Source organism: Pelodiscus sinensis, chromosome 31, assembly GCF_052426305.1.
Source record: "Pelodiscus sinensis isolate ZL-2025 chromosome 31, ASM5242630v1, whole genome shotgun sequence".
NCBI lineage: Eukaryota > Metazoa > Chordata > Testudines > Trionychidae > Pelodiscus > Pelodiscus sinensis.
Genome location: NC_143082.1, coordinates 8,164,716 through 8,190,698, shown reverse-complemented (window position 1 = coordinate 8,190,698; position 25,983 = coordinate 8,164,716). Strand labels below are relative to the sequence as shown.

General features: G+C 50.0%; 1 protein-coding gene across 4 annotated transcripts in view; it reads left to right on the top strand.

The window, feature by feature from the left end:
* Positions 1 to 21,348, top strand: part of MCOLN1 (mucolipin TRP cation channel 1) — a 124,063-nt gene extending 102,715 nt beyond the window's left edge. For 2 of the 4 annotated variants that reach the window (XM_075902115.2, XM_075902114.2), the window contains exons 2-14: positions 1,506 to 1,723; positions 4,792 to 4,959; positions 5,210 to 5,369; positions 6,386 to 6,497; positions 9,888 to 9,984; positions 10,743 to 10,842; positions 11,394 to 11,500; positions 12,128 to 12,277; positions 14,031 to 14,132; positions 14,689 to 14,811; positions 15,684 to 15,890; positions 16,810 to 16,940; positions 18,378 to 21,348. In XM_075902115.2, the coding sequence (XP_075758230.2) occupies positions 1,634 to 1,723; positions 4,792 to 4,959; positions 5,210 to 5,369; positions 6,386 to 6,497; positions 9,888 to 9,984; positions 10,743 to 10,842; positions 11,394 to 11,500; positions 12,128 to 12,277; positions 14,031 to 14,132; positions 14,689 to 14,811; positions 15,684 to 15,890; positions 16,810 to 16,940; positions 18,378 to 18,414 (1,584 nt within the window). In that variant the 5' untranslated portion in view covers positions 1,506 to 1,633 and the 3' untranslated portion in view covers positions 18,415 to 21,348. The remainder of the gene's footprint in view (positions 1 to 1,505; positions 1,724 to 4,791; positions 4,960 to 5,209; positions 5,370 to 6,385; positions 6,498 to 9,887; positions 9,985 to 10,742; positions 10,843 to 11,393; positions 11,501 to 12,127; positions 12,278 to 14,030; positions 14,133 to 14,688; positions 14,812 to 15,683; positions 15,891 to 16,809; positions 16,941 to 18,377) is intronic. The other 2 variants (XM_075902118.2, XM_075902117.2) reach the window with 2 other exon arrangements.
* Positions 21,349 to 25,983: the final 4,635 nt, after the last annotated feature.

Sequence of the window (25,983 nt, the reverse complement as noted above, 5' to 3'; positions counted from 1 at the left end):
GCTATGGCCACAACAGGAGAGTTGAAGGAGGCCCCTAAAGCTTCTGTGAGGCCAAAGGCCTGACATGCTTTTTGGGATCAGAGTGTATCATGTGACCCTGAACCCCATAAAAGGACACACAGACTCCCATAACTTCCATGTTTCTCCAGAGCTTGTGTGGCCAGGTCCTTGGGTGACCAAATGTTAACCAGTTGAGGGTGTATCATTGCTCACATTCTGTATGCGCAGCCCTGTCTGTCTGTGCTGTTCTGTCTGCTCCCAAGCTAAGTCTAAATCTTTGTGATGAGCAGAATTGCATCATCTCTTCCTGCTGAATGAAGGAACTGGAAATTCCATTGTAACCCTTTTAATGTGTTCAGCCCCCTCCTCATCCAGAGCTCCCGTATACTTTATCCAGGCCCTGTTTCTCCTGTCACCTACGCATAGGTGCTGGAACTAGGGGTGCTGGAACTAGGGGTGCTGGAGGTGCTCCTGCACTTCCTGATTTGAAGTCTTTTCCATTATATACAGTGTTTACAGTTTGGTTCAGTGGCTTTCAGAACCCCCTACTATAAACATTATTTCCACACTATTCACCCACAAATGTTGCCCTATTAAAGTTGATGATGTTACCTTGCTTAAGCATGCTGCTGTAATGCTTATCTGTCCCCTCCTTGTTTGTTGCACTCATGTCTAAGGCTAGGGTATAGGCTTCTTAGGGCAGGGTCCTGAGTTGTTTCTGGTTCTGAAGGGCACCTGACAACTTTCTGGGTGGCATTTAAATGATAATCTTGTGTTGCTTCTTCCAAACCCTGTGAAGAGATGAAATAATCTGGCCAATCCATGGAGAATTGGTATCTAAGTCATTGCTGAGGCTACCACCAGCGAGTAAATAAACCACCTTCCTGGTAAGAAATCCTCGGGGCCAGTCTTGTCTGACTTATTTGAGGAGCCAACATGGCTGGATCCATGATGCTCCTGTCAGATAGGTCACAGAGAAGAAGGGATTTTTCTTGGATGTATAGATGGTGAAGTGTTCAGTTATAAGAATTATTGAGACTGGGGGTTTAGGCTGCACCCCCATCTCGGAGACCATGGAAGGGTGTGTTTCTTGCCCTCCCCCTCCAACCACTCTCTGCTCAGTTTTAGATCTTTATTTAGAAACTGGAATTAAGTTGAATGATAGGAGAGGGATCATGTGATGATTCCCTGTTCTGTTCACTCCCTCTAGGACATCTGGCATTGGCCACTTTTGGAAGACAGGATACAGGGTTAGATGGACCTTTGGTCTGACCCAGTATGGTTATTCTTATGTAAGTTAGGCTGACACTACCACTACCACTTTGCTGGAGCGTGAGAGCGGGAGGAAGCAGGCTAAGAGAGCAAGCTTACTAAACCTGGCCAGGATCTGAAATCTCTCCTAGTGTTTGGAGCAGGGAGTGTATCAGTGAGTTGAGGCCATGGTGACTTATATTTATATTTCTGTCTTCCACCTCTCACTATTCTCTCCCCTTCCCATCCTCCAGAGAGACAGAGGCTGCTGACTCCTGTGAATACCTATGGATCTCAGGATGTGGGGGCCAGGCCTCGTGTGGACTCTGCCTCCCTCCTTCCTGAGGAGGAAGACTTACGCAGGCGCCTCAAGTACTTCTTCATGAGCCCGTGTGACAAGTTCCGTGCCAAGGGCCGCAAACCCTTCAAGCTGGTGCTGCAAATCATCAAGATCATCATTGTTACCATCCAGGTGTGTGGGGCCTGGCTGGGGGCACGGAGATGAGGGCGTGCCCAGAAAAGCACTGTACTCTCAGCTGTGGCCACCTGCGGCCCATTTTATTCTGGTTCCATCATTGTAACTTCTATCTCCTGTTATGTAGTGAGGAGGGATGTAAAATCCAGTTTAATTGTTTAACCAGTTATATGTTAATTTTAATAAGTTAACCGATTATAATGGGGGAGCTGGTGGAGGAGTGCTCCTGCCTGGCTGGGCTGGAGTGTCTTCCCCTCCCCCCTCTCCAAATTGTGAATGGAGGTTGCTCTGGCTGGGCTGTAGCAGCCTCCTGCCTTTGGCAGGCCCTGTGGGGCTGAAGCAGCCCCCTGCCTGTGGAGGGTTGCTCTAGCCTACTGATTAATCATATTGGAAAGCCTCCCTGTTAAGGTGAGGTTTACTGGTTAACTATTAACATCCCTAGTAGAGAGGAGCCTAGGGTACTGCTTAGTCTTGGGTATAAATCAGGTCTGGGCAAAATATGGCTCACCAAGCCACGGGATCCGGCCTGCAGAGGCAGTGGGGAGCCCCAGGCAGGCTCCCCTGCTTGCCCTGCACCTTGCTCAGAAACGCAGCTGTGGGGCACTTTCTCTTTGAGTCTGGAGAGGAGGGGGGAAGATTCAGATGCTGCTCCCACTCCCAGCACAATCCCATTGGCCAGTTTCTGGACAGACACTGGTCAGTGGCAGCTGCCTGTTTGAATAACAGGCAGCCACAAAGCACAATCCTCCTGCTCGCTCACTCACTCAAGCACATGGCTGAGCAGGCAGAAACATTTTAAGCTCTGCAAGCCTTTAGCTCTGCAGGCAGGCAGGCTACTAAGTCTGTTGGCAAGAACCTGCCTGTGGCACCTCAGCCCCTCCCTTCCCCAACCCTCTGCCAGATACTCCATGATGGCCCACCCCCAAAGCGTGGGTCTGGATTGGTTACCCCAATATACCATACCCTAGGGATGGCTCTGGAGAGGGAGCATAGGTGGGAAACAGAAATGCAAGGAGACACCTAGGCAGGAGAGAAGGAAAAAACCTTGACCCAAACAGGACCAGTGAGGGGACTGGAAGCAAAAGGAGACAAGTTTTACCAACATCTTAAAGATCTAGACTCCATCATTTCATATCTAGGAGAGGAGCTACTTGCAGAGGGAGGCCTTCCCAGACATGAGGATTTTCACAAGGAAGTTGCTCAACCAGAGGTTATGATGAGAAATGTCCTCCTTTCTCCAGATGCTTCCCACTTTCCCAAATATTGATGGAGGGAAGCTACGTGGAAGCAGAAGGCATAGCGTGGAGGGAGTGTGGCTTTCTCCTCAAAGATGATGCCAACTTTGTTCCTAAAAGTATCAATGACAGGGAAGCTTATTGTAGAGAGAGGAGCCATCTCCATGCTCCAAGACCCCAATAGCCTAATGTAATGCCATTACTACTACTATTGCAAATGGCATGTCCTCCATAGAATCATAGAATCATACGACTGGAAGGGACCTCAAGAGGTCATCGAGTCCAGCCCCCCCGCCCTCAAGGCAGGACCAAGCTCCATCTACACCATCCCTGACAGATGTCTATCTAACCTGTTCTTAAATATCTCCAGAGAGGGAGATTCCACCACCTCCCTTGGCAATTTATTCCAATATTTGACCACCCTGACAGTTAGGAATTTTTTCCTAATGTCCAATCTAAACCTCCCCTGCTGCACTTTAAGCCCATTACTCCTTGTCCTGTCCTCAGAAACCAAGAGGAACAAATTTTCTCCTTCTTCCTTGTGACACCCTTTTAGATATTTGAAAACCGCTATCATGTCCCCCCTTAATCTTCTTTTTTCCAAACTAAACAAGCCCAGTTCACGAAGCCTGGCTTCATAGGTCATGTTCTCTAGACCTTTAATCATTCTTGTCGCTCTTCTCTGTACCCGTTCCAATTTCTCCACATCTTTCTTGAAATGTGGCGCCCAGAACTGGACACAGTACTCCAGCTGAGGCCTAACTAGTGCAGAGTAGAGCGGCAGAATGACTTCACGAGTTTTGCTTACAACACACCAGTTGATACAACCTAGAATCATATTTGCTTTTTTTGCAACAGCATCACACTGTTGACTCATATTCAACTTGTGGTCCACTATGACCCCTAGGTCCCTTTCCGCCATGCTCCTTCCTAGACAGTCGCTTCCCATCTTGTATGTATGGAACTGATTGTTCCTTCCTAAGTGGAGCACTTTGCATTTCTCTTTATTAAAGCTCATCCTGTTTACCTCTGACCATTTCTCTAACTTGCTAAGGTCATTTTGAATTATGTCCCTATCCTCCAAAGAAGTCGCAACCCCACCCAGTTTGGTATCATCTGCAAACTTAATAAGCGTACTCTCTATCCCAATATCTACATCATTGATGAAGATATTGAACAGTACGGGTCCCAAAACAGACCCTTGAGGAACTCCACTTGTTATCCCTTTCCAGCAGGATTTAGAACCGTTAACAACAACTCTCTGACTACGGTTATCCAGCCAATTATGCACCATGGTGTTAGTACCATTCAGTAGAAGCTCATAGAACACACCACTGCTACCAGATATGATTGTCAGTCATTGCTTCTTTCCTCCAGCTCTTAATGGGGGAGGGATAGCTCAGTGGTTTGAGCATTTGGCCTGCTAAACCCAGGGTTGTGAGTTCAATCCTTGAGGGAGCTATTTAGGGATCTGGGGCAAATTTGTCAGGGATGGTACTTGGTCCTGCCATGGGGGCAGGGGACTGGACTTGATGACCTCTCAAGATCCCTTCCAGTTCTAGGAGATTGGTATATCTCCATATATTTTATAATATTCTAGCCAATGAGGTAGTTGTGGTGATTCTAGAAACGAGCTTCTGTGTTAAGTTGAGTGAGAGGAGATTGTGATATTTGAAAGGCTGATGCAGTCATCATTGTAGAGAGAGGAGCCTCACAGGGGCTATGTGAGTGAATGGCACTTGTGATGCTACAGAATGAAACACTCCAATGATAAGCTATTTCCAGAGGCAGCATTCTCTGCTGGTTTCATCCTCCTCTCCCCTTCTTCAGCTCATCCTCTTTGGGCTCAGCAATCAGATGGTGGTGACATTCAAGGAGGAGAATACCATTGCTTTCAAACACCTGTTTCTGAAGGACTATGTGGATGGGTCAGAGGACACATATGCTGTCTATACTCAGAGAGACCTCTATGATCACATGTTCTATGCTGTGGATAAGGTGAGAGGAAAGCACTGGGGTCGTGGGAGCCATAGGCAGGCTGGTAGAGTCTTGTGTGAATACAAAATTTGTATTTACTTATGACCTGCAAATGTGGCATGCAGATATCTGTGGCTATCTGGATTTTCAGGGCATGAGTCTTTGGGATAAGCAGAGTGGTGCGGGGCTGGGTCAGAGGGCTCTCTGTGACTCATAGCAGAGCATTACTAGGGTCTCTAGGGCAGGGTGGTAAAGTCTCCTTCTTTCCCAGTACTTGGCTATCCCTAACGAGACTATTGGACGCTATGCCTATGTGCGTGGGGAGTGTAGTGGGAACCAGTCGGCCCTCATGCTGTGCCAGCAGTACTACCGCAAAGGACAGATTGACCCTGCCAATGACACTTTCAACATTGACCCCAAGATCATCACAGGTAAGCAAGCCCCAGGCTGCTCAGTGCTTCTGTGTGCCTGTAGTACAATCAGGCTCTTGTATCTGCAAAAATGAGCCATGGATTAACACCCATGGATGCAGGTACCCAGGGAGAGAAAGCAGATATCTGCAAATTTGCAGCCTTCCAGGTACAAAATTTGTATTTGCGTCTGCACAAATGAGCTGTGGATACCCGCATCTGCAGGTGCAGATAACCTGTGGCTTTAAAGTGGCTATCTGTGGATTAGCAGGGCACAGGTGGATCTCTCTGTGGGTCCCATGAGCTGATGCTGGCTATTGCCCACTCATCCTGGCTTGATGAGTCATGTGGTGCCCAAGCTGCATGACAGCTGAAGAGGTGGCCGCAGGCATTGGCTACATGGCAGAGCTGAGGGTTTTGTTGGTAAGATGGCAATGCCTTGCAAAGCTTGGTCTTGCTGTCTGTGCCCTTTCTCTATCTAGGCTCTTGTCCTACACATCTTGTGGAGGGATCCATGCACCTCAGTGGGGACAGAGTGAGCCCCAGTGATTTATAGCTCCATTGGTGCCTTGCAAGGAGAGTGCACCCAAGACTTTGCTCACGCTAAATCCAAGGTGGGGGATGGTGGGAAGCTCTCCATTGGCAGGTGAGCTCCCTGGAGCCGTGCCCTGGCCTCAGGGATGGGGGGCATTTCTGGGAATGTTTTAAGTAGGCATGGTCTGTTGTACCCAGCCTGTGATGATTGCCCATGGCACAGTGGGGTAGATGCCATGTTAATGTGCTCTGTTAACATGTGAGGGGTTGCTTGGCTTAGACCAGCTTCTAGCTCTTGCTTGAAAAGCAGGCTTAGGTCCTTCTTCTCTGCTCCATCTTGGGGGACTAGTTGTTGCTGTGGCAAGTGGTGCCATTGTATGTGTGTGTATGCACATGTGGGGTGGGGGGAGGGTTTCCTTGCTGGTGGAAGAAGGAACAGCAGGCCCTGTGTGTGGGGGCTGACTGGGCTGGCTCTCTAAGAATATCCTCCCCTTCCTCTGCAGACTGCCTGGGCGTGGACCCCATGGAGAGGATTCCCTGGCCCCCACAGCCTGTGGAGAAGCTCTCCCTGCAGCCCCACCACAGCTACCGGAACTTCACACTCAAGTTTCACAAGTAAGTGCCTTATCTCTCCAGGCACGAGGGGTAGAGAGGCCTGAGTGACTTGAGGTCACTTCTCTTTCCAAGGGAACCACCAGAGGAGTGAGGTTCTGGAACAGTCTCCCAATAGGAGTTGCAGGGGCAAAAACTTGATAAGTTTTGACAGAGAGCTGGACGCGTTTGAATGCAATTGTATCAAGGTTGTTTGTGACAGTGGGAACAGGTCTCAACAGCCCTGGGGGAGGCCTCGCAGTTTGTCTTGTGTCAATAAAGGTCCTTTTCTGGAGGCAATGTCTTCTGACTCTTCACCCTCTTGTGGCCAGAAAGGCCATAACTTTTCAGCTGGGCTGCAACAATTCAGTTCCCCTTCTGGCGTGTCTTAAAGTCCAGGCCTCTTCCTCCAGTGGAAAATGAGGATTGGGTGGGGACCCAGCCCCACCCTTCACTCTGGGTCCCAGTCTAGGGATCCTGTAGATAGCAGCTGCCTGCGATGCCTCTCTAACTGCTTGCTGCTATAATTCTCTGGGTCACTTCCCCATGGCTCCAGCACGTTCTTCACCTTAACTCAGGGCCTTGTTCTGGTGGAGTCCCATCAGCCAGCCCAGAGCACCATCTGCTCTATTCCAGCTCTAGCAAGGAATTACTCTTGCTTTGGCTCTGCAGCTCTTCTTATACTGACCTGCTGGCCCATGATCGGTTGCTTCTCACAAAGTCACTTTAGGCAACTCAGTAGATGACCTCTCTACTGTTCTTTTCTGGGGAGGGGTATGGCAGGACCACTAGGCTTCCAGCAGGGGACTGTGATGGGGTGAGGTCACAGAAGACCCTTTGGGGGTGCCACCCGTGTGTGTTTACACAGCCACTGCAATTTGCCTTCCTGCTCTCTGGGGCTTCTCACTGCCCAGTCCCCTGCTGGGCCAGCTCTGCTGGTCTCCCCCAGCCAAGGCCCCATGCTGAGATTAGTGCCCCCCCTTCCCCGAACCTCTTCAGATCCAAGGAGAGTGCAGTTTTGGGCCCAGCTTCTTGCGATACCACTCCCCAAATGGGATGAAATCCCCCAATGAATTATTTGGGTAAGTCCCCTTTAGCAGTGAAAGGGGGAATGTACATACTGGTTGCCCTCCAGGTAACAATCATTTACACTGGGCTTGATAGTAAGTAAAAGTAATGTTGTTAAGTACAAGCAGCAGGATTTAAGTGGTAATAAGTCAGAACAGGCAGAGCAAAGTAGATTACAAATCAAAAGTATCGGAATATGCTTAGCTAATTCTAACACACAAATTCTCAGCACAAACTTCTTATAAATTCACCTTAAAACTGCTTCTGTTCCAGCTGCACCTCCAAAACCAGGGAAATTTCACTTCCTCTGAGGTCTCTGGTTCACCCTCCTCAGGTGTGTCCAGCCAGCCCAAAGACAAAAGACTCTTACCTTCCTATTCTTTTTAAAGAATTCCCTTATTGCATGGGGAGTCACCTGTCTGTTCCCTACCAACCACTGCTAAGACTTAAGGACAAAAGGCTAATTGCATATGATTGCCCAAACACTGATGCCCACTTGATGTCTTTCCATTCCCTACCCCATATGTCTAATTTTACACACAAGAGTGATACATAATACCAAAATAAGATAAACAGAAGCAGTGGATTGCAACATAAAGATTGTTAGGCTACATGGAATAATTTGCTTAAAGCACCTTTGAGTTAGGTATATTTATGTCCATAAGTCCATTTCATAAAGCATGGGCAGGGGCCCGTCACAGGGACCTCAGGGCCTAGTGCACCCCATTCCAGATAGATGAATCAACTTCCTCAACCAGAGGGGGAGCGTCACAGCCTGGGCTTCACAGGACACAGCTCAGTTCCCCAAGTACATATACATCTGACTTGCTCCTGTGGGCCTGGCTGAGCTGGCACCACCCCCCACTTCAGTGTTGCTCAGTTGCCATCACAGAACAGATGCTGTGAAGATGCCAAGTGAGCCACAGCCCTGCCCTCAGAAGCCTAATCTGAGTAGACAAGAGAGAGACAGAAGGGAACCAGGTGTGGAAGGGGAGTGACTGCCATGGTCATCAAACAGGCCAGTGGCAGAGTCCCAGCCTGGTGCTCTATCTGCTAGACCAAGCTGAATTATCACTGAGTGAAAGCAGCAATTCATCCTCCCCTCTCCCCCCACCAGCTGCGGGGATGAAACTGCAAGAACAATCTTCACATTTCTCAGTGGGGCAACCTGGTTCTGAGAATGATGAGAGAGTGACAGACAAAGTGGCTGGGCTCCGTGGCAGGGTAAAGTCATGGAGGAACACAGGGGTGCTGGCTGCCTGGGCTGAGTTGGAGGCAGAGGTAACACAGGAGGGTGGGCTGGCTGTTGGAACTGGGTGCTGGTGGGGAGACAGATGTGCTGGCCTGCTGACTGGCTGGACTGAGTTCAGAGGGACAGGTGGGCAGGTTGACTGACAGACCAGACACCCTAGTTAAACAAAACAGCTCAGTATCCTGAAAAGACCCTGCTCTTGTAAGAGTTCTTAGGAGCTGCTGAACATGGGCAGGCTGCCTAGCTGGGCTTTGAAATGCTGAACAAGCTGTTTTTGTTCTTTATGGGTCCCTCTTCCCCTTCTTGTGTGAGCTCTGGGGCCTGCCCCAGCCTGTGCTAGCGTAACCGCCTGCAGGTGGATTTGAACCTGGGACTTTTGGAGCTTAGTGTCAGAGTTTCTACAGTTTGAGCTATAAAGCCAACTGCTTTTTACCTTAGGCTGTAGAGCTCACTCATTCTTATCTCTTGCTGTAAGTGGTCTAAGTGCCACTACATGGAACAGTGAACCACACCCACTAGGTGTGTGGATTACACTAGCTCAGTGGTGTCGTTGCTGTATTGTCTACAAGAAATTCCACTTCTCCAGCGTTTATTCAACATGCTGCTAAATCTGGGGACTTCACAGTTACATTCATAGCATTGCTTTTAAGGTACCTCTGCACTGCCACTGGGAGGTGTGCATGCACACTACTCAAGCTGACACACTAAAAATAACTATATGACTGCCATGGCCTGGGTGGTGGCTCAAGCTAGTTGCTTGAACTGCTCCTCGGATGTTGGCTGGGGCTATACTAGGTTAACTAGCTTAAGCCATACTGCTGCAGTGTGAAGACATCACCTGATGAGAAACCAAGGCAGTGTTACTAATTGGATGGAGCAGTGAGTCAGAATTCTGGCTTCTGCTTCTGGCTCTGCCACTGATTCAGTGATTTCGGCTAAGTCACTGCATCACCATTTCCCAATCTGTAAACTGGGCCCAACACCTGCTTCTTAAGGTGTAGATTTTGGCTGAAAGGGGCTGTATGATGCAGAATTTCTTATTGTGATGCACAGCTCTCCCATTGGAGCATTAGTCTGATTGCTGTCTTCTACAGGCTCATTAATGTCACCATCCAGTTTAAACTGAAGGCTATCAACATCCAAACGATCATTAATAATGAGATCCCGGATTGCTACACCTTCACCATCACTGTGAGTAACCCTGGCCCAGCTCTCAGCCAGGACTGCACACGTCCCGCCTGTGCCAGAGAAATACATAGCCAGTACTCACTCCACAATGGCTGCAGCTGCCTGGGGGAAGCACGAGAGATGGACAAGCCCCGTTAGACTGTACTGCCTTCTGGGAAGGCCACTCCACAGCCTGCTTGTTCTTGCTGTTGGGGGAGCACTTGCTCTTGGGCTGAATTCCTCCCAGCTCTGTGCTCCAGGGCAATGAATCAGGCTGCAATACCACACAAGCGGAGGGTAGCTCCTTGGGCTGTGTCTCTAAGGTGGTGAACTGCCAGGACATAAGAGGAGGGTCTTGGGGAGCAGGCCAAGGTTTCTGGCCTTGGGGCAGTTCCAGTGGGTGTTGTATCAAGCAGGAAAACAATTGTGAAAATTGTCTTGATCCACAGTGCCATGTGCTGATTCTAGAGAATGCAAAGTCTGCTGCTGCTCATTCCTGTAGCCCTGTAGAGCCAGTGCAGATGCTGGACTGTAGTTGGCTCATGAGTCTGAGCCAAGGACTCTTCCCAGAGAGCCAGAAGAGCCCAAGGGGCTAGCTGAGCGAGTTCTCTGCCACAGGGTCAGTGCTGCTGGCACATGCAACTCTGCAAAGGAGGAGTGCAATAGGGGAGGGAGAGCTCAGAGGTGAAGTGGGGCTGTTGAGGACTATCTAGCCAGAGGGGTTCCTGGCAACCCCAGCCCTTCCGTGCTGTGAAGTAGCAGTCTTCCTCTGTCCTCATCAGATCACGTTTGACAACAAGGCACACAGTGGCCGGGTGAAGATCAGCCTGGACAACAAAGCTGACATTAAAGAGTGCAAGGATCCCAGCGTCTATGGCCGAGGTAGGGGTTGGGCAGGGCAGACAGAACGGGGCACTCTGCCCCTTTCCACCCCTGCTGAAATGAGCATTTGTGCAGCTGTACTGGCACTGCGGTGCACCATGAAGGCCTGTCCTTTCTAGACATCCCCCCTTCACAGTAAATGTGACCTCATCTCTGGGTGAGAAGGCTTCAGATAGATTTCTGCCAGGGGACAATCTGGGCAGGTGGGGGGATCTGTTTAGTACCTTTGGAGTGGTCTCTGGGTGATGTGACTCAGGACAGGTGTCCCTGAAAGACCATGGGCCACTTCTGTGATCAGAGCAGGACTGGCTCCACCCTGCTGTCTAGCAGACTGCTGGTGGTGGCTGCTCTCTGCAGGGCACTTTAGGCTGCTGCTGCATGTGGGCTCCTGGCATCATTGGCTCCATTCTCTGACCCTTGAGTGTTCAGCTCTTGCGGAGGAGCCTGTCTCTTTACCTGTGTCTCCTCCCCTGGGGCTCTCCCACACTGCACTGGGCTCCATTTGGCTGCCCTAGTATTACCTTGCTGAGGGGACCCTTTGCCTCTTCCAGGAGACAACACCTTCCGTGTGTTCTTCGATGTGGCTGTGATCCTTGTTTGTGTGCTGTCGTTCATCCTGTGTGCTCGCTCCATCATCCGGGGCCTGATGCTGCAGCAGGTGAGAACTGGCCAGGCATGCTGCGCTGATAGCATTAACGCTGGGAGTTCAACTGGGTGCAAACATCAGGTTCTGACAGCACAGCCCCATGCACCCCTGCAGTCTCAAGATGGATGGATCTCTGCTTGAGTATAAATCTGTGCTTACTGCAGCAATCCCCATTGAAGGCAGGTCTCACAGGCAGAAGGGTGGAATGCCTTGGGGCACACAACTACTGCATAAGCCTGAGGGATGTGGGTATCTCGGCGTGGCTGTTGTGAGGGTACCACCAATCCAAGATGGAGCTGTCAGAGACTGGTGCATCCAGCTGAATTGCCCTGCAGATCAGTGAAGTTAGAAATGTGATGATCTGACCTGGTCAGAAAGGCAAATATGAATTTATTTCGAGCTGGGTGGAAATCTTATGCTCCTGGAGCACTGGGCAGAGCTGGTAGGTTGGCTTTGTCTACTTCTTCCTCTGCAAGTGTGAGACTTCTGGGGGATGGGGCCCTGCTGCTCCCACTAGAGGCTTCTCTGCCTAGCAGCCATTTTCCAAATCAGATATCCTTGGGGAGTCTGCCTCAGCCCCCTGCCTCAGCAGCTGTGTCCTTGTGGCAGTTCTGTTACCTCTTTCCATTCTGCTTGCAGGAGTTGGGCCATTTCTTTCAGAGATGCTACAACCAGGACGTCTGCCTGTCAGACCGCATGGAGTTTGTGAATGGCTGGTACATCCTGCTGGTTGTGAGTGATGTCTTGACAGTGTCCGGGACCATCATGAAAATTGGAATTGAGTCAAAGGTGAGGGGATGACTAGGCATTCATTCCCATGTGTCCCCTTTCCCCCATGGGACTGTGCTGGGGAATCCTCCCAGAGAATCTCTGGCAAAACCTCTCCTCTTTCCACCCTGGAATTAATGCCAGGGCAGCAGTACTGGCAGAGGTGTGCATGGTTCCTGCAAGGCCAGACCTTTGCTCCCAGCAGGTGGTTGCTGTTCTCTTGTGGCTGTGGCCCTTGGATTCCTCCTTGGCCAGAAGAGGAAAGGGAGTTGCTGATTCCCTGGGAATGGACCATTTTCTTCTACCCCTCCTCCCCGCCCCCTGCCGCCCAGCTGTTAATAGCTGCAGCTTGAGGGGATCTACACTGAGAAAGTAGAGGAACCAGCTCCCTAGCATCTCAAGGACACTCAGAGGGAGTGAGTCACAAACCAGGGAGGCTGTAATGAATTTATAGATTCCAAGGAAAGAAGGGACCATTGTGATCATCTGGTCTGACACAAGCCGGAGAATTTCCCCAGAGCAGAGCCCTTAGAAAAACATCCAGTGCTGGGCATGGAACTCCAAGCCTAGGTGGAAATGCTAAACACCCTGCCTTTGTGTCATGTTCTCTCCTAGATCAGAGCTGTTGTAAGAGAAGTGCAATAATCCTGTGGGCTCAATAGCCTGCTATGGAGCTTGCACCATTTGCCTTGGAAAATGGACAGGGAAGGACCCCTTCTGAGACTGGGTGGCCCATACTCGCCCCATTCTTTGGAGTGAGGGAATGATCAGGGCTACTGAGCATGACTGTGGTCTTTATAGATCTGTACTGAACCCTGCATGATGATCTCTCCTCTCCCAAGACCATAACAACAGGTGTAGGGGACCCAACACTAGGGGCAGCTATACTGCTTTCTGGCCACTAGAGACTGCAGAGGCTAAAATGGGAGTGGGGGGCGGGGGGGGAATAGGGGCTGCTGTACTACAGCTGCATTACAGCTACTAGGAAAAGCAAAGGGGACTGGGGAGAAGGGCAGCTATGCTGCATGACGAGTAGTAGGGACAGCAGAAGATGAGAGGAGGAAAATGTTCTGCTGTTTCACATAATGGACACTAGGTCCTCGTGCCAGGTCTTTGTTCAGTTTTAAAAGGACTGAATGGCTCTTTCCTTTGCCTTGTGAAACCACGCCAGATATACTAGCCAGCCCTGTCCTGATCCTAAACCCAATGCATCCTGGCCCTTGGCCCACTGCAAAGGAGACCCCTGCCTTGATTAGGACTGACAGGTTGCTTCTGTTGTCCTGGAGCCAGGCTTGGGAATCTTCAGCGTCCTTCTTTCCCCTCTGGCTGGGTCCTGTTGCTTGAGCTGCCCCGTGCAGGACTGTCTCCTCTCCGCACCAGATGCTGCAAGGCATTTGCTGATGGAGCCCTCTTCCAATCCATCATTTTCCAAACGCATGTAACGGGCTGTATGCTGCCCTCAGTGTCTTGTATTGCTGCTCCTTGGACCTCCCTACCCCCTGGTTTCTGCTCCCATGACTGTAATGGATTCACAGATTCCAAATGGAGAAAGGACCATTGTGATCATCTGGTCTGACACAGGCCAGAAATTTCCCCAGCAGAGCCCTTTGAAAAAGTCTTGAATTAAGACTTTCCAGTGATGGAGAACTCACCACAATCCTGGGTAGGATGATGGTAAGTGGCAGGTAGTCTGGTACACTAATCACTGCAGCTTATGTTAATGAAGGAGGCCCATGTTTGCTGTGAAGCGCCTACCATGTCTTTCTGTCTGTAGAACTTGGCCAGCTATGATGTGTGCAGCATCCTCCTGGGCACCTCCACGCTCCTGGTCTGGGTTGGCGTTATCCGCTACCTCACCTTCTTCCAGAAATACAATGTGAGTGATACTGCATGCAGCACATAGCGAGAGTGAAACAATCCTGCCTGTACTCAGCTCAAAATAGAGGCCTGCGCAGACTTTGCGCTGCAATGCTGACCTGCAGCCATGCTCCGGTTATTCCAGATGAGATTTGCCTCTCCCCCAGTCTTGCCAATGTCCCACAGTGCTGACCCACAATCTCCCACTATGCCAGTCCTGTTCACAGCACACAAGTTGAATCTAGTGGAAGCTAGCTAATGATCTGTCCACTCAACGCATGCTCCAAAAGAACAGGGCCCCAAACACTCCCTTGGAGAACCATTCTGCCCCCTGATCTCTCGCCCTGATACTCAGTTTCATTGCTCTGTTATATTATGCTATTGTACCTGCTTCTCTTCCTTGGCCACCTTAATACCCCTCCTTCCCTGGGTTGACATGTCCCACTTATTCCTAGGAGCAGCTCCTGTATCTGCATATACTAGGGTCTCCCCAGCTATGCATAGCATCTCCTGCTGACTCTGGGGGAGAGTTCTTGCACTATTAGTGTTTTACAATTGTATCTGTCTTCCCATAGATTCTCATTGTGACCATGAGGGTCGCCCTCCCCAACGTGATCCGCTTCTGCTGCTGTGTGGCTGTTATTTACCTAGGCTACTGCTTCTGTGGATGGATTGTTCTGGGGCCATACCATGTCAAGGTACCACGGGGCACTATGCTATATTGGGGTTGATTGGAGAGACCAGGTCTACAGTGGGGAGTGTTGGGGAGAACACTACCATTCTGCGGGTGGCCATCAATCTGTGTGGCTAGAGGCATGGGGAGACTGCTCCATATTTTGGAGATGGCGGGGAGGAGTCTAGATCTGCTTACATTGGGAAGGGAGCTGTACCATGTGGGGGGGCAGATCTGTGTGTGTTGGGGCTGTGGAGATGTACCTTTTCTTGGGTGGAATTCCAAAGCTCTGGGATTTCTGTGGCTTGGAGTGCAGCTAGGGCTGGGGGCTTGGAGTCTCCCGCTGTGCTGGTAGTAACTCAGCCCTGCATCTCTCCCTGCCCGATAATATGGCAGCTACCCCCTCCAAGTTCCAGTAGAAACAAACTACAGGGAACACAGCAATTCTTCCTCCAACACCCAGCTGGAATCAACCTCTCCTTGTGCAGTGGGTAGCAGCAATGAGGAATCCCCCTCTCTGTTGCACTGTTTAGTGTAACATAGGTCCTGAGACAGATGAGGCTGCTGCAACAGAACTTCTTGCCAGTGGTTTGGCTTGTCCTGGCTTGGGTCTGCCAGAGCCTATGCTCCTGGTCAGGCAGGTGAGGTGAGGGGCAGAAGAAAGTGAAGCAAGCAGAAACTGGGATTCCTCAAGGGTCTGCTGCTGCCAGTCCCTTCCTTTCTCTACACCCACCTGGGGAAGCAGGGCTAATGGCCACATAGAGAATAGGGCCCTTTACTGTGAAGGGGAAGATCTATCATGGTGGTAGCTCTGCTGCTATTGAGCCCAGTGGTGCTCCAAGGTCTACCTGGCCATACCAGTACTCAGGGGTTTGGCTTTCTGTGCCCCATGTGCAGTTCCGCTCCCTCTCCATGGTGTCCGAGTGCCTCTTCTCCCTCATCAATGGGGATGACATGTTTGTGACCTTTGCCGAGATGCAACAGAACAGCTACCTTGTGTGGCTCTTCAGCCAGCTGTACCTCTACACCTTCATCAGCCTCTTCATCTACATGGTTCTCAGCCTCTTCATTGCACTCATCACTGGCTCCTATGAGACCATCAAGGTCAGTCAGGGAGTGCTGCCTTCACAGGGCTGCAGTGTTGGAGTCCAAAAGCCATGTGCAACCTGCATGAACTGGGCCTTGTCTCAGGTTCCCTCAGCCATCTCCATCTTGGGGTGGAGCATGGAAAGCTGGGATGTGAAGTGCTTGGCTGCAGCTGGCAAGCTTCCCCTGGGGACATGCTTTGGAGACAGTTTTGCTTGAGACCATATACACTTGTGTGCCTGAGGCTGCCCATTCCCAGCATGACTCCAAAGTGGCATTTCTGAGTGTTGGTCCCTCCAACACTGGCATGTCTGGCAGTGCTGCCATTGCCCTGATACTGCCAGTCCTCCTGAGGACTGTGAAGAATGGGTGTGAGGGCCCTGGAGCCTGCCTTTATGGGGATTGAGTAGGGAAGTCGTCTCTGGGGAAGCTGTGGCCTTCTTTTCAGTTCTGTGGAACTCCTGCGGTCCCTGGAACTTGCCTTGAGGACAAGCTTTCCCTTGGCTGCAGCAGGACGTGGGGAGCCGGACTGTCTCTGGCCCATTGGATCCTTGGCCTCTGTTAAGATCATCAGAGTCTCAGCTAGGCCATGGTCAAGTCTCCAGCATGCCCACACTAGCCCTCAGAACCAGGAATGTCCTGGATTGGCTCCAGTGATCCCTGAAAGTTGGGCACTTGTGTGGCTGCTCAGGAGAGATTCCAATGCCACCCAGCTGCTTAGCAGAGCGCCCACAGCTAGGTATTTTGTGTTTCTACTGGTGGTGCATGTTTGTACATGTCTCAGTGCACTTAGAAAAATGGATGGAAAAGATTGGAGGCCACATTGCTTGGCTCCCCCTCCTAGTGTCCCCAAGGAATTAGGAGCTGCTGGGGAAGGTTATCAGGCCAAGCTTGGTGGGAAGGCAGCATGCTGACTCCTCTCTGTTCATTTCTCCAGCACCAGTGTGAGGATGATGTGCCCATCACTCAGCTCCACATGTACATTGCCGAGTGCAAAGACAGCCCAAGATCTGGCAAGTTCCGCCGTCAGAGCAGCTCCTTGTGCTCGGTCTTCTGCTGCTGCGAGCAGTACGTATGCAGAGCAGGAACCAAACTGCTCCTAGGGTTGGGCCCAGCAGGCTCTGGGGACAGCGCAGGCAGAACCACTTGGCTCTCATCCTGTTCCAGGAACTCTCTAGGCTCAGAGCTGGGGGTGGCATTGGAGTTGTGGGGGGCAGGGAATGATTCCTGTGTGCTAAACAGAAAGTGAAATGCACATTATACCATAGGCAATAGAAGGGGCTTTGGAGCATGTTGCTCGTAAGTTACCAGGACCAGCTGGTGTTCCCCCAGGAACTGAAATATGAAATGGCAGTGTTTCTAATGTGTCACTGAAACAAGCCTGCCTGCCAGAGGGTTGAAAGGTAGCTAATGTAACACTGATTTTCTTTATTTAAAAAAAAAAAAAAAAAAGGCTCCAGAAGTGATCTTGGCCAGTAAATCTAACTTTGGTCTTGGGCAAGATGGTAGAAACAGTGGTAAAGAACAGATCAGACACACAGAGAAACATGGTGGAAGAGATTGAGGAAGAATCAAGGTGGTGGTTGTAAATAGTTAGGCATGACTGAAAGGTCAGCAGACGTGGGTAACAGCAAGCCAGTGAATCGTATACTTGGATTTTCAGAACAACAAGATCCCACCAAAGGCTGTTTTGGGATCTAAGTCACTACTGGATAACAGGGTAGGAGCCCTCATGGACCAATCACTGTTTAAATAAGAAGCCAAGAGTGGAAATTAAATGGTCATTTTTCAGAATGGAGAGAGTTAAACAATGGAGTCTCCCAAGGCTCCTGTGATGCTCATCCTATTCCCTAACGATCTGGAAAAGACATTGAACAGAGAAATGGCAAAGTTTGCAGATCGTACAGCATTATTCAAGATAGATAAATCCAAAGTAATAGTCTGGAAAAAATAGTAGCAACTACACCTGTCTAATAATGAGTTCTAAATTAGCTGTTACCATTCAAGAAAAAGATGTTGGAGTCACTATCTCTGGAAACTTTCAGGGGCCCTGCAGAGGCTGCCCCAAACATCCTATGGATGGGTTGAGCCCCCATATTCATGGTAGACTGGGGCCCAAGCACCCTGGAGGGGGGAAAAGGGCCTGATGTGGGACAGCAGCAGGGATGGTGAAGCAGAGCAACCTCACTGAGAGATGGACAGCAAAGCGGTGCAGGCTGCTGTGTGCATCACTCTGCTTCCTATAGCTCCCATATCTGTGGTAGTGTGGAGGGGCATACCCCAAGCCCTACTACTACCCTGTACCACCCTTCCCCAGCAAACTCATAGGTCAAATAGCTCAGGGGAGGGGCCTTCAGAGAAGGGGTACAAGAGAGGTGGGGTTGGAGCAGGAGTGGGAAGGGGTGGGGCCTGAGGCAAAGGAGTTGCCCCAGGCCTCTGGCACATGAATCCAGAGTTGGAGCTGGGGCTGTAGCACTCACTCTGTTTCCTCTGGTCCCTTTGCAGGGCTCCGCTGCAGGACAACACGCTGGTAGTGAATTGACAATGCAGCTGTTCCAGAGAGCCTGACCTTTGTACCTGGGTGAGAGAACAGAGCCTGTAACTGGACTGCCTGGAGATGAATCATGGGGACAGGACTGGCCCAGTGACCACACCCAATGGCAGCTGCCTCCTGGGCTGGATTCCAAGGACTGGTAGCAGAATTGGGGCTGTGTGGCCCCCAAGCAGAGACATAGGTGAGCTCTGTCCACCAAGATGAATCCTGGATTGGCTGAGTCAGCTTTTAGCCTATAGCACCAGCTGGGCTCTGCTCAGTCTGCTCTGGCCACATAAGCTGGAACCTGGAGCCACAGCTTTTATGTAGCACCTTCTCAGGCTTTTTTTTAACCAGAGTGTGTGATTCTGGGGGCGAGGAGGAAAGGTGGGGGAAGGAGGGGGAAAAGGGCTGAGAGCCTGCCAGAGTCACTGTTTTGGCTGTGGGAAGAAAGGATGTGGGTTTTCACATGGAGCCATGCAGAAATGGAACACGAATGAGACAAGGGCACTGCACTGGTGCCAGCATACCTGCCACATGGTAGTGCCATATCTCAGTAATGCTGTCCACTGCCCCTTCCAGCCAGAGGCCCATCAGGCAATGTTGACTTTATGTAGTGCGTGGTTTCCTGTGATGAAACCATTCCTCCCTTAGACAGGGGCTAAGATAGTTCAGAGAAGATGCTTCTTTTAATCCCCCTCTCAGTTGGGAACTGGTGCCATGCCAGAACCTGCTGTCTGTCACACTGCATGCTTCTCCGAGTCTCAGCTCTGTTTTGCAGAGATGCCCCAGCTTGTTGCATTGTGCTGTGCTGGCTGCTAGCTGCAGCCTGGATTCTTGATTTTAGTTTTGAAGGTGTTCTAAAAATGTGTTGAAGCCACCTCCCCAACATACTTGGGAAAGAGGGGGATGGGCTGTTTGAGCTGGGCCCTTCTTTCTGCCTTGGGATGTTTAAAAAAGCCTTTGGGGTCTTTATGCTTTGTCTGTCTGTTATCTATTAGGGATGTTAAATTTGGATTAATCAACTAATCATGTAGTGGATGGCACTTCCATGGATTAGTTGATAAGGGGGGCACTCGCTATCCCGCTGCGCCACTGCCTTTGAAATATACAAGAGCTGCCCACAGCTCTTGTACATTTCAAAGGAAGAAGCACAGCAGTCCCTAGGGCTGGAGCAGGGACTGTTTCACTTCCCGCTCATGCCCTTTGCCAGCTGCACCTCTGCCTCTCTGCAGAGATGGTGCTAGGGGGAACTGGCTTTTAAGCTGGCTCCTCCCAGCATCGGCTCCTGCTTCTCTCCCCCTCCTCCCTTGCTGTCTCTCTCTGATAGAGGCAGTGGGAGGGGGGAAGCAACTAGTTGAGTCACTACTCGAATACCCAATAAGCACAACTAGTCGCTTACATCCCTATTATCTATAGAAATAGTCTGCTCTCTCCTGTTCCTGCTGGAGGCCTCCTTGAAAGAGCAAGAAACTAGGAGTGGGGTATGGCTTCTGCCTGCTGTGGGAGGCCTTGCACAGATCTCTTCCACCTAGAGTGTCTAGAAAAGCCTTGAGTTCTGCACCAGTTCCTTCTTTTCCCCAAGGGCTATAGCTCATGTTCTCTGATGTTATAGTGCTACCTAGTCTCCAAGCCCTCCAGCACAGCAGAGAAGGGAGCCCTTGTTTCTGAGGGAAATAGCTGTGGGAAAGTACAGGTTTTTTGCTTCACAGGGCCCAGAGCCCTTGGGCAGTCACCTTGGGGTTTTAATACCTATAAAATCATATTTTCTTAAGAATCACTAGAGTGATGTTGCTGCGTCTCCCATGCATTGTTCACGGCTGGGCACTAGTGTGTGTGTGCTGAGGAAGGCTGCTGGCTAAGGTTCGGTGGGATTGGATCAGTCAGATCTTTCCGCTGGGCTATAAAGTGGTGTGGCCAACATTCACACCCAGGGAGTCACTCTGATTCTGGTTCAAGGCCTGCTGCTTGTTCTAAATCCCTCTCATTACCAGGGACTCTAGTGCCCTGCTTCTGTTCAAGTCCCTGTGAGTAGCTCCACAAGCCACAGCAGAACCCACCTATCCTGCACTCATCCTTCCTATAGTGTTTGGCTTATGCAGTTGCTGGTGAGCATCTGGGCCTGTCAGTACAGCTGCTCCTTTCCAGAAATCTGGCAAACACAGGGAAATGGACTAGGAGAGCTTCCCTTCCCATCCCTACCCAGGCTCCAGCCAGCTCTGGTGTGACTCCTAACCACTGTAGTTACAAAACAGGCAGATGGAAAGGCAATCTGATGAGGATGGAGTTTCTTAGGCTGCAGCTATGCTACACCACACTACTGGGTGTAGCTACATATGTCAGTGATAGGAGAGGCAGAGCCTTTCCTTGCTGCTGAGGACTTTTCCTGCTGTGGAAGGGGGGCTCTAGCAGCAGGATATGACCATGCTAAAACCTGCAGTGTCAATAAGAAGGCACAGCTTGGGTGAGGAGAGCAGTGTAGCATCTGTACTCAGTGTTCCCTTTAAGCTGCTGTGGCAGCATAGCATAACAGGTGATTAATTGGCCCCGCCCAGTCAGTCAGCTCCATGCACTGAGCCCTCAATGATTAGTCATCTATGAAACTGTCCAGCCACACAGTTTACGGGGAACACTGTACTCAAGTGCATACCCATTCCTCCAAGTGTGTTTTTCCCTGCCTAAGGCATGCCTCACAGTCTACACTACTTACAGCCATGCATGGGAGGGGTTACAAGGTGCTGAGAGTTGGTGGCAGGGCCTTTGTTCCTTTAAGGCAGTGTTTCCCAAACGGTGTTCTGTGGAACCCCGAGATTCCGTAAAGTGAAAATAAGGGTTCCATGAGAAAATTCCATTACAATAACATTTTATGATTTAAAAATAATATTATGTGATTTTTGTTTTTAAATATGTGCAATTAAACTACATGTTGATCTCATGATCATATTTAGCATTTGTTTATTATTATCCTTATTTATTTGTGGTCTACTTTTTCAGCTTCATATATTAGACTGTTATTAGGGGTTCTGCAAAATTCTTTCGAGTTTAAAAGGGTTCTGTGGCCAAATAAAATTGGAAAACACTGCTTTAAGGCCATGTAGCTTAGAGAACAGTAGGAGGAGATTGTGTCTCTGGTCCCCAGTGGGAGGGCCCATAATCTCTAGCTGGGCACATGGACCAAAATTCCTTACACTTGCTGCCCCCGCCTCCCCCCAGCCCCCCCACGGCATTGGTCAGCTTGAGCTCCAGGCCCTGTCTGTTTGTAATCAGTGCCAGAACATCACTCTGACAACTGCCTCGTGCGCTGAATATTGATGGACCCATGGTGCAGAAAATGGACTGGGCCAGACTTCTCCCAGCACCTTGTGCCCTGTGCAGTCAGTGGAGGCCTGCGGGGCTGGGCATGCTGGAGGCCACCTGGTGTTCCTATGAAACAAAATCTGTGGATAAACTGGCAATAGTTGTGTTGTCTTGGGACAGACTTTACAACATCCTGCCTTCACGTCTTGAGGAAGCACAAGCCTGCTCACCGCACTGAATTCACATACAGCCTGGGACTCTGCAGGAAAGGGTTCCAGGAAGGTCAGGGCTGTAGGTTGGCAGCAGCACTAGGAGCATTTACATTTTCCATTGGCAGAGCCCCCCACTCAAGAAGCTGGCACCTTCTTAGGCTTTTCAGGAGGCTCACTTTGTTGCGTTGGGGTCAGTGTAGCCAGTTGAGAGCTGGCCTGCAGACCCTCTCCCTGGTCAAGAGTTAGTGCTGGTAATGTCTGACCATCTATTGGAGGAGATTCAAATTCAATCAGGTCTTAGGACTGCTGAATCTGTGGGGATTCGTGTTGGTGGCAGGTGAGTGTGCCTGTGTGGCTGGGAGCCAACCCTGGTGTTGGTGACTTGGGTTGCATCTGTTAATGCCCGAGAGCTGTTACCTGTGATAAATTGTTCTTCAATCAGACTATTGCCTGAACCCTGATCAGCTCATACTGCAGCAAGCAGCTGGGTTCCTAGAGACTGCCTAGCAGTGGCATGTATGCAGCATCTCAAGTGGATTCCCTTCCTCCCTTGCTTAGGGTGTAGCATTCTTCCTGTTGACTGGTAGTAGGCTGAGTGACTTGTACATGTTTTGTTTGGCTTGGAGTATGACCACCTGTGCTCAATTCCTGATGTCCCAGGGCCACAGTGACTCTGACCAAACTCTGTGAAAACTTCCCAGATCATGGGAGCTGGGCCTGAGCTGCATGGAAGGGAAGTTAAAAGTGTTCTCAGAGCTGGGGCTTCTTTCCCTATGTGGACGTTGATTGCTGTTGCCATTTTGGGAGCAGAGGTAGGCTGAAAGGAGCACTTTTGAACAGCTCTGCTGGCCCTTCCACTGCAGTGTCTACTTCCTCCTGCTACCCACAATCTGTCTCCTCTATGGCTGGCAGAGACCTGCACTGCTGGAGCTGACCGAAGGGCCTGTTAATGTTGCTCTGGATACCTCATGGACTGTTGGACGGGACAGGTCAAAGGCATATTTTGTAATAACACAAGCAGCTGTTTCCCTCTGGAAGTTGGCATGGAGACATCACAGCAAGATTATGTGGTGTCCCTTTCCATGTTGGAAAGCTCCACCGAATACCTGCCTTGTAAAGCCTGAGCTATCCTGCTGTCTGCATGGGCCACTGCTGGCAGGGGAGGAAATGGGCCCTGTCTCTTCTAAGAATCCTCTGGCATTCAGCCCTCTCCCAGGGAGGGAGATGAATTATTTAAGTTTAATACCAATGTGGACACAAGAACAAATGGATATAAGCTGGCTAGTAGGAAGTTTAGACTTGAGATTAGACGAAGGTTTCTAACCATTAGAGGAGTGAAGTTCTGGAACGGCCTTCCAAGGGAAGTAGTGAGGGCAAAAGATCTATCTGGTTTCAAGATTAAACTAGATGGGTTTATGAAGGGGATGGTTTGATGAGATAACATGATCTTGGTAACTAATTGACCATTCATTATCAGTGGTAAATAGGTCAATGGAGGGATGATAGGAGTTACTATAGAGAACTTTCTGGGTGTCTGGCTGATGAGTCTTGTCCACATGCTCAGGGTTTAGCTGATCGCCATATTTGGGGTCGGGAAGGAATTTTCCTCCAGGGTAGATTGGCAGAGGCCCTGGAGGTTTTTCGCCTTCCTCTGTAGCATTGGGTACAGATCACAGCTGGAGGATTCTCTGCATCTTGGGGTCTTCAAAGTATTTGAAGGCTTCAATATCTGAGATATAGGTGAGAGGATTATTCTAGGAGGGGTGGGTGAGATTCTGTGGCCTGCACTGTGCAGGGGGTCAGACTAGATGATCAGAATGGTCCCTTCTGACCTTAAAGTCTATGAGTCTCTCAGTAGTGCCACATGCTGTGATTTCGCCCCCTCTGTGTAATGAGCTTGTGCCAGAGCCTTTCACCCTCCTCTGTGCAGCTAGCACATGGGCCAGCTAATAGTGCCAGCAGCTGAGCCCTTGGTCTGTGTTCCAACCTATACAGAAAGTAACCATCCCAGCCCTGATGTAGGGCTGGGACTGCAGTGCTGGGAACAAACTGTTACCGCAAATATCTTCCCTACTCCCCCCAACCACTGGGGCTATCACACTCTTTATTGCTGATGGGGTGATGAACTTATTACTGGGATCTTAGCACTGAGGAGTTTGTTCTGGGGGAAGACATCTTTTTTCCAGTGACAGAAAATGATTCTGGCTACTTGCTGCTGTCTGCCTTTGGCTGCTCATGCAACCCTTTTCTCTAGAGATGGCACTGCTGCTGCTCTGTGACTTTAGTGAGCCCTGCAATATTTGGTATGACTCCCCTCCTCCTTTTAACTCCCAGATCGCAGCTTCATGTGAATCAGCTTTTTTAAAGAAAGTTTCTAGCTTTCCTGGTTCTCATGGTATAAAAGGGAAAGTCCTTTCATGGTTTGGTAATTGGTTAAGACAGGAAACAAAGGGTAGGAATAAATGATCAGTTTTCAGAATGGGGAAAGGTAACTAGTGGTGTCCCGCAAGGCTTCATACTGGGACCAGTCCTATTCAACATATTCATAAATGATCTGGAGAAAAGAGGTAAACAGTGAGGTGGCACCACTTGCAGAGGATACTAAGCAGCTCAAGACAGTTAAATCCAAAGGAACTTCTAAAGTATGTCACCAAACTAGGTGACTGGGCAACAAAATGGCAGATGAATTTTAATGTTGTAGATAGTCTCTGAAATCATCCACTCAATATTCAGCAGCTGTCAAAAAAGCAAACAATGTTAGGAATCACTAAAAGGATAGAGAATAAGACAGAATACTGCCTTTATATAAATTCATAGTACACCCACATCTTGAATACTGCATTCAGATGTGGTCACCTCATCTCAAAAAGATGTCATTGGAAAAAGTTCAAAAAAGGGCAAAAAATGATTAGGGTTTTGGAACAGCTGCCATATGAAGAGAGATTAATAAGACTTCATCTTAGAAAAGAGAAAACTAAGGGCAGATATGCTAGAGGTCTTTAAAATCATACTGGTATGGAAAAAGAAAATAAGGAACAGTTATTTTCTTGTTCCCATAACATAAGAACTAGGAATCACCCAATGGCATTAATAGGTAGCAGGTTTCAAACAAAAGGAAGTATTTCTTCACACAATGAACCTGTGGAACGCCTTGGTTTGGGGGTCAGGGAGCATGCAAAGAGGGAACAGCTGGTGGTTCCCTCTAGGTACCTGTGGTTAAGACAGGAAACAAAGGGTAGGAATAAGTGGTCAGTTTTCAGAATGGGGAGAGGTAACCAGAGGTGTCCCTCAAGGGTTCATACTGGGACTGGTCCTATTAAAAAAACTGAGCAGCAGCTGGCAGTTGACTTTAAGTGCTAAGTCCCTTGCGGGGCAGGAGGAGACTTTGTGCGCGTTCCCCGCACGCAAGTCCTGATAGGTCTGGGGGAGCACATGAAGTCTCCTCTCACCCTGGCTCTGTCCTGCAAGGACTGTACAGTGCTTAGAAGTGCCGCACACCTTGCACGGTGGGAGATTTTGCCCGCTCCCTCTCTGCGCCCAGGCCAGTCAGAGCTTTGGTTGGGGGCAGCACACAGTCTTCTCCTGCCCTGCCAGAAGCGTGTGATACTTCTAAGCACCACACACTCCTTGCAGGGCAGGGGGAGTGTGGGAGGGGACTTTGCATGCTTCCACCCGCCCCCAAGCCCTGATTGGCCTGGGTTTGGAGGAGAGCAGCAGGGCCTCGGTGGACCAAATCATATCCGGCCCGCAGAGGCCCATCAAGCTGCTGTGGGGGCTATAGAGCTGCCTGACTACTATGCCCTAGGCCTAGAGCCAGCTAGGGCTGGTTGGCTGCTATTGTGATGTAACTTAGTATACAAGCTGTGCCAAGTGGTGGAAACCTTCAGATGTGCTTCAGATGTGCAAGGCTTCAGATGTGCAAGACTGCGCCTGCCCATGGACCTCTCTCACTTTTGGGCAAGATGCTTCTGTTTGGATTGGGTTGTGAACACTAAAGCAGCCTTTGCGCTTCTGCTCATGTGATGAGCCGCACTAAGGCCATGGTATTGGTGTAGATAGTGCTGAGGGA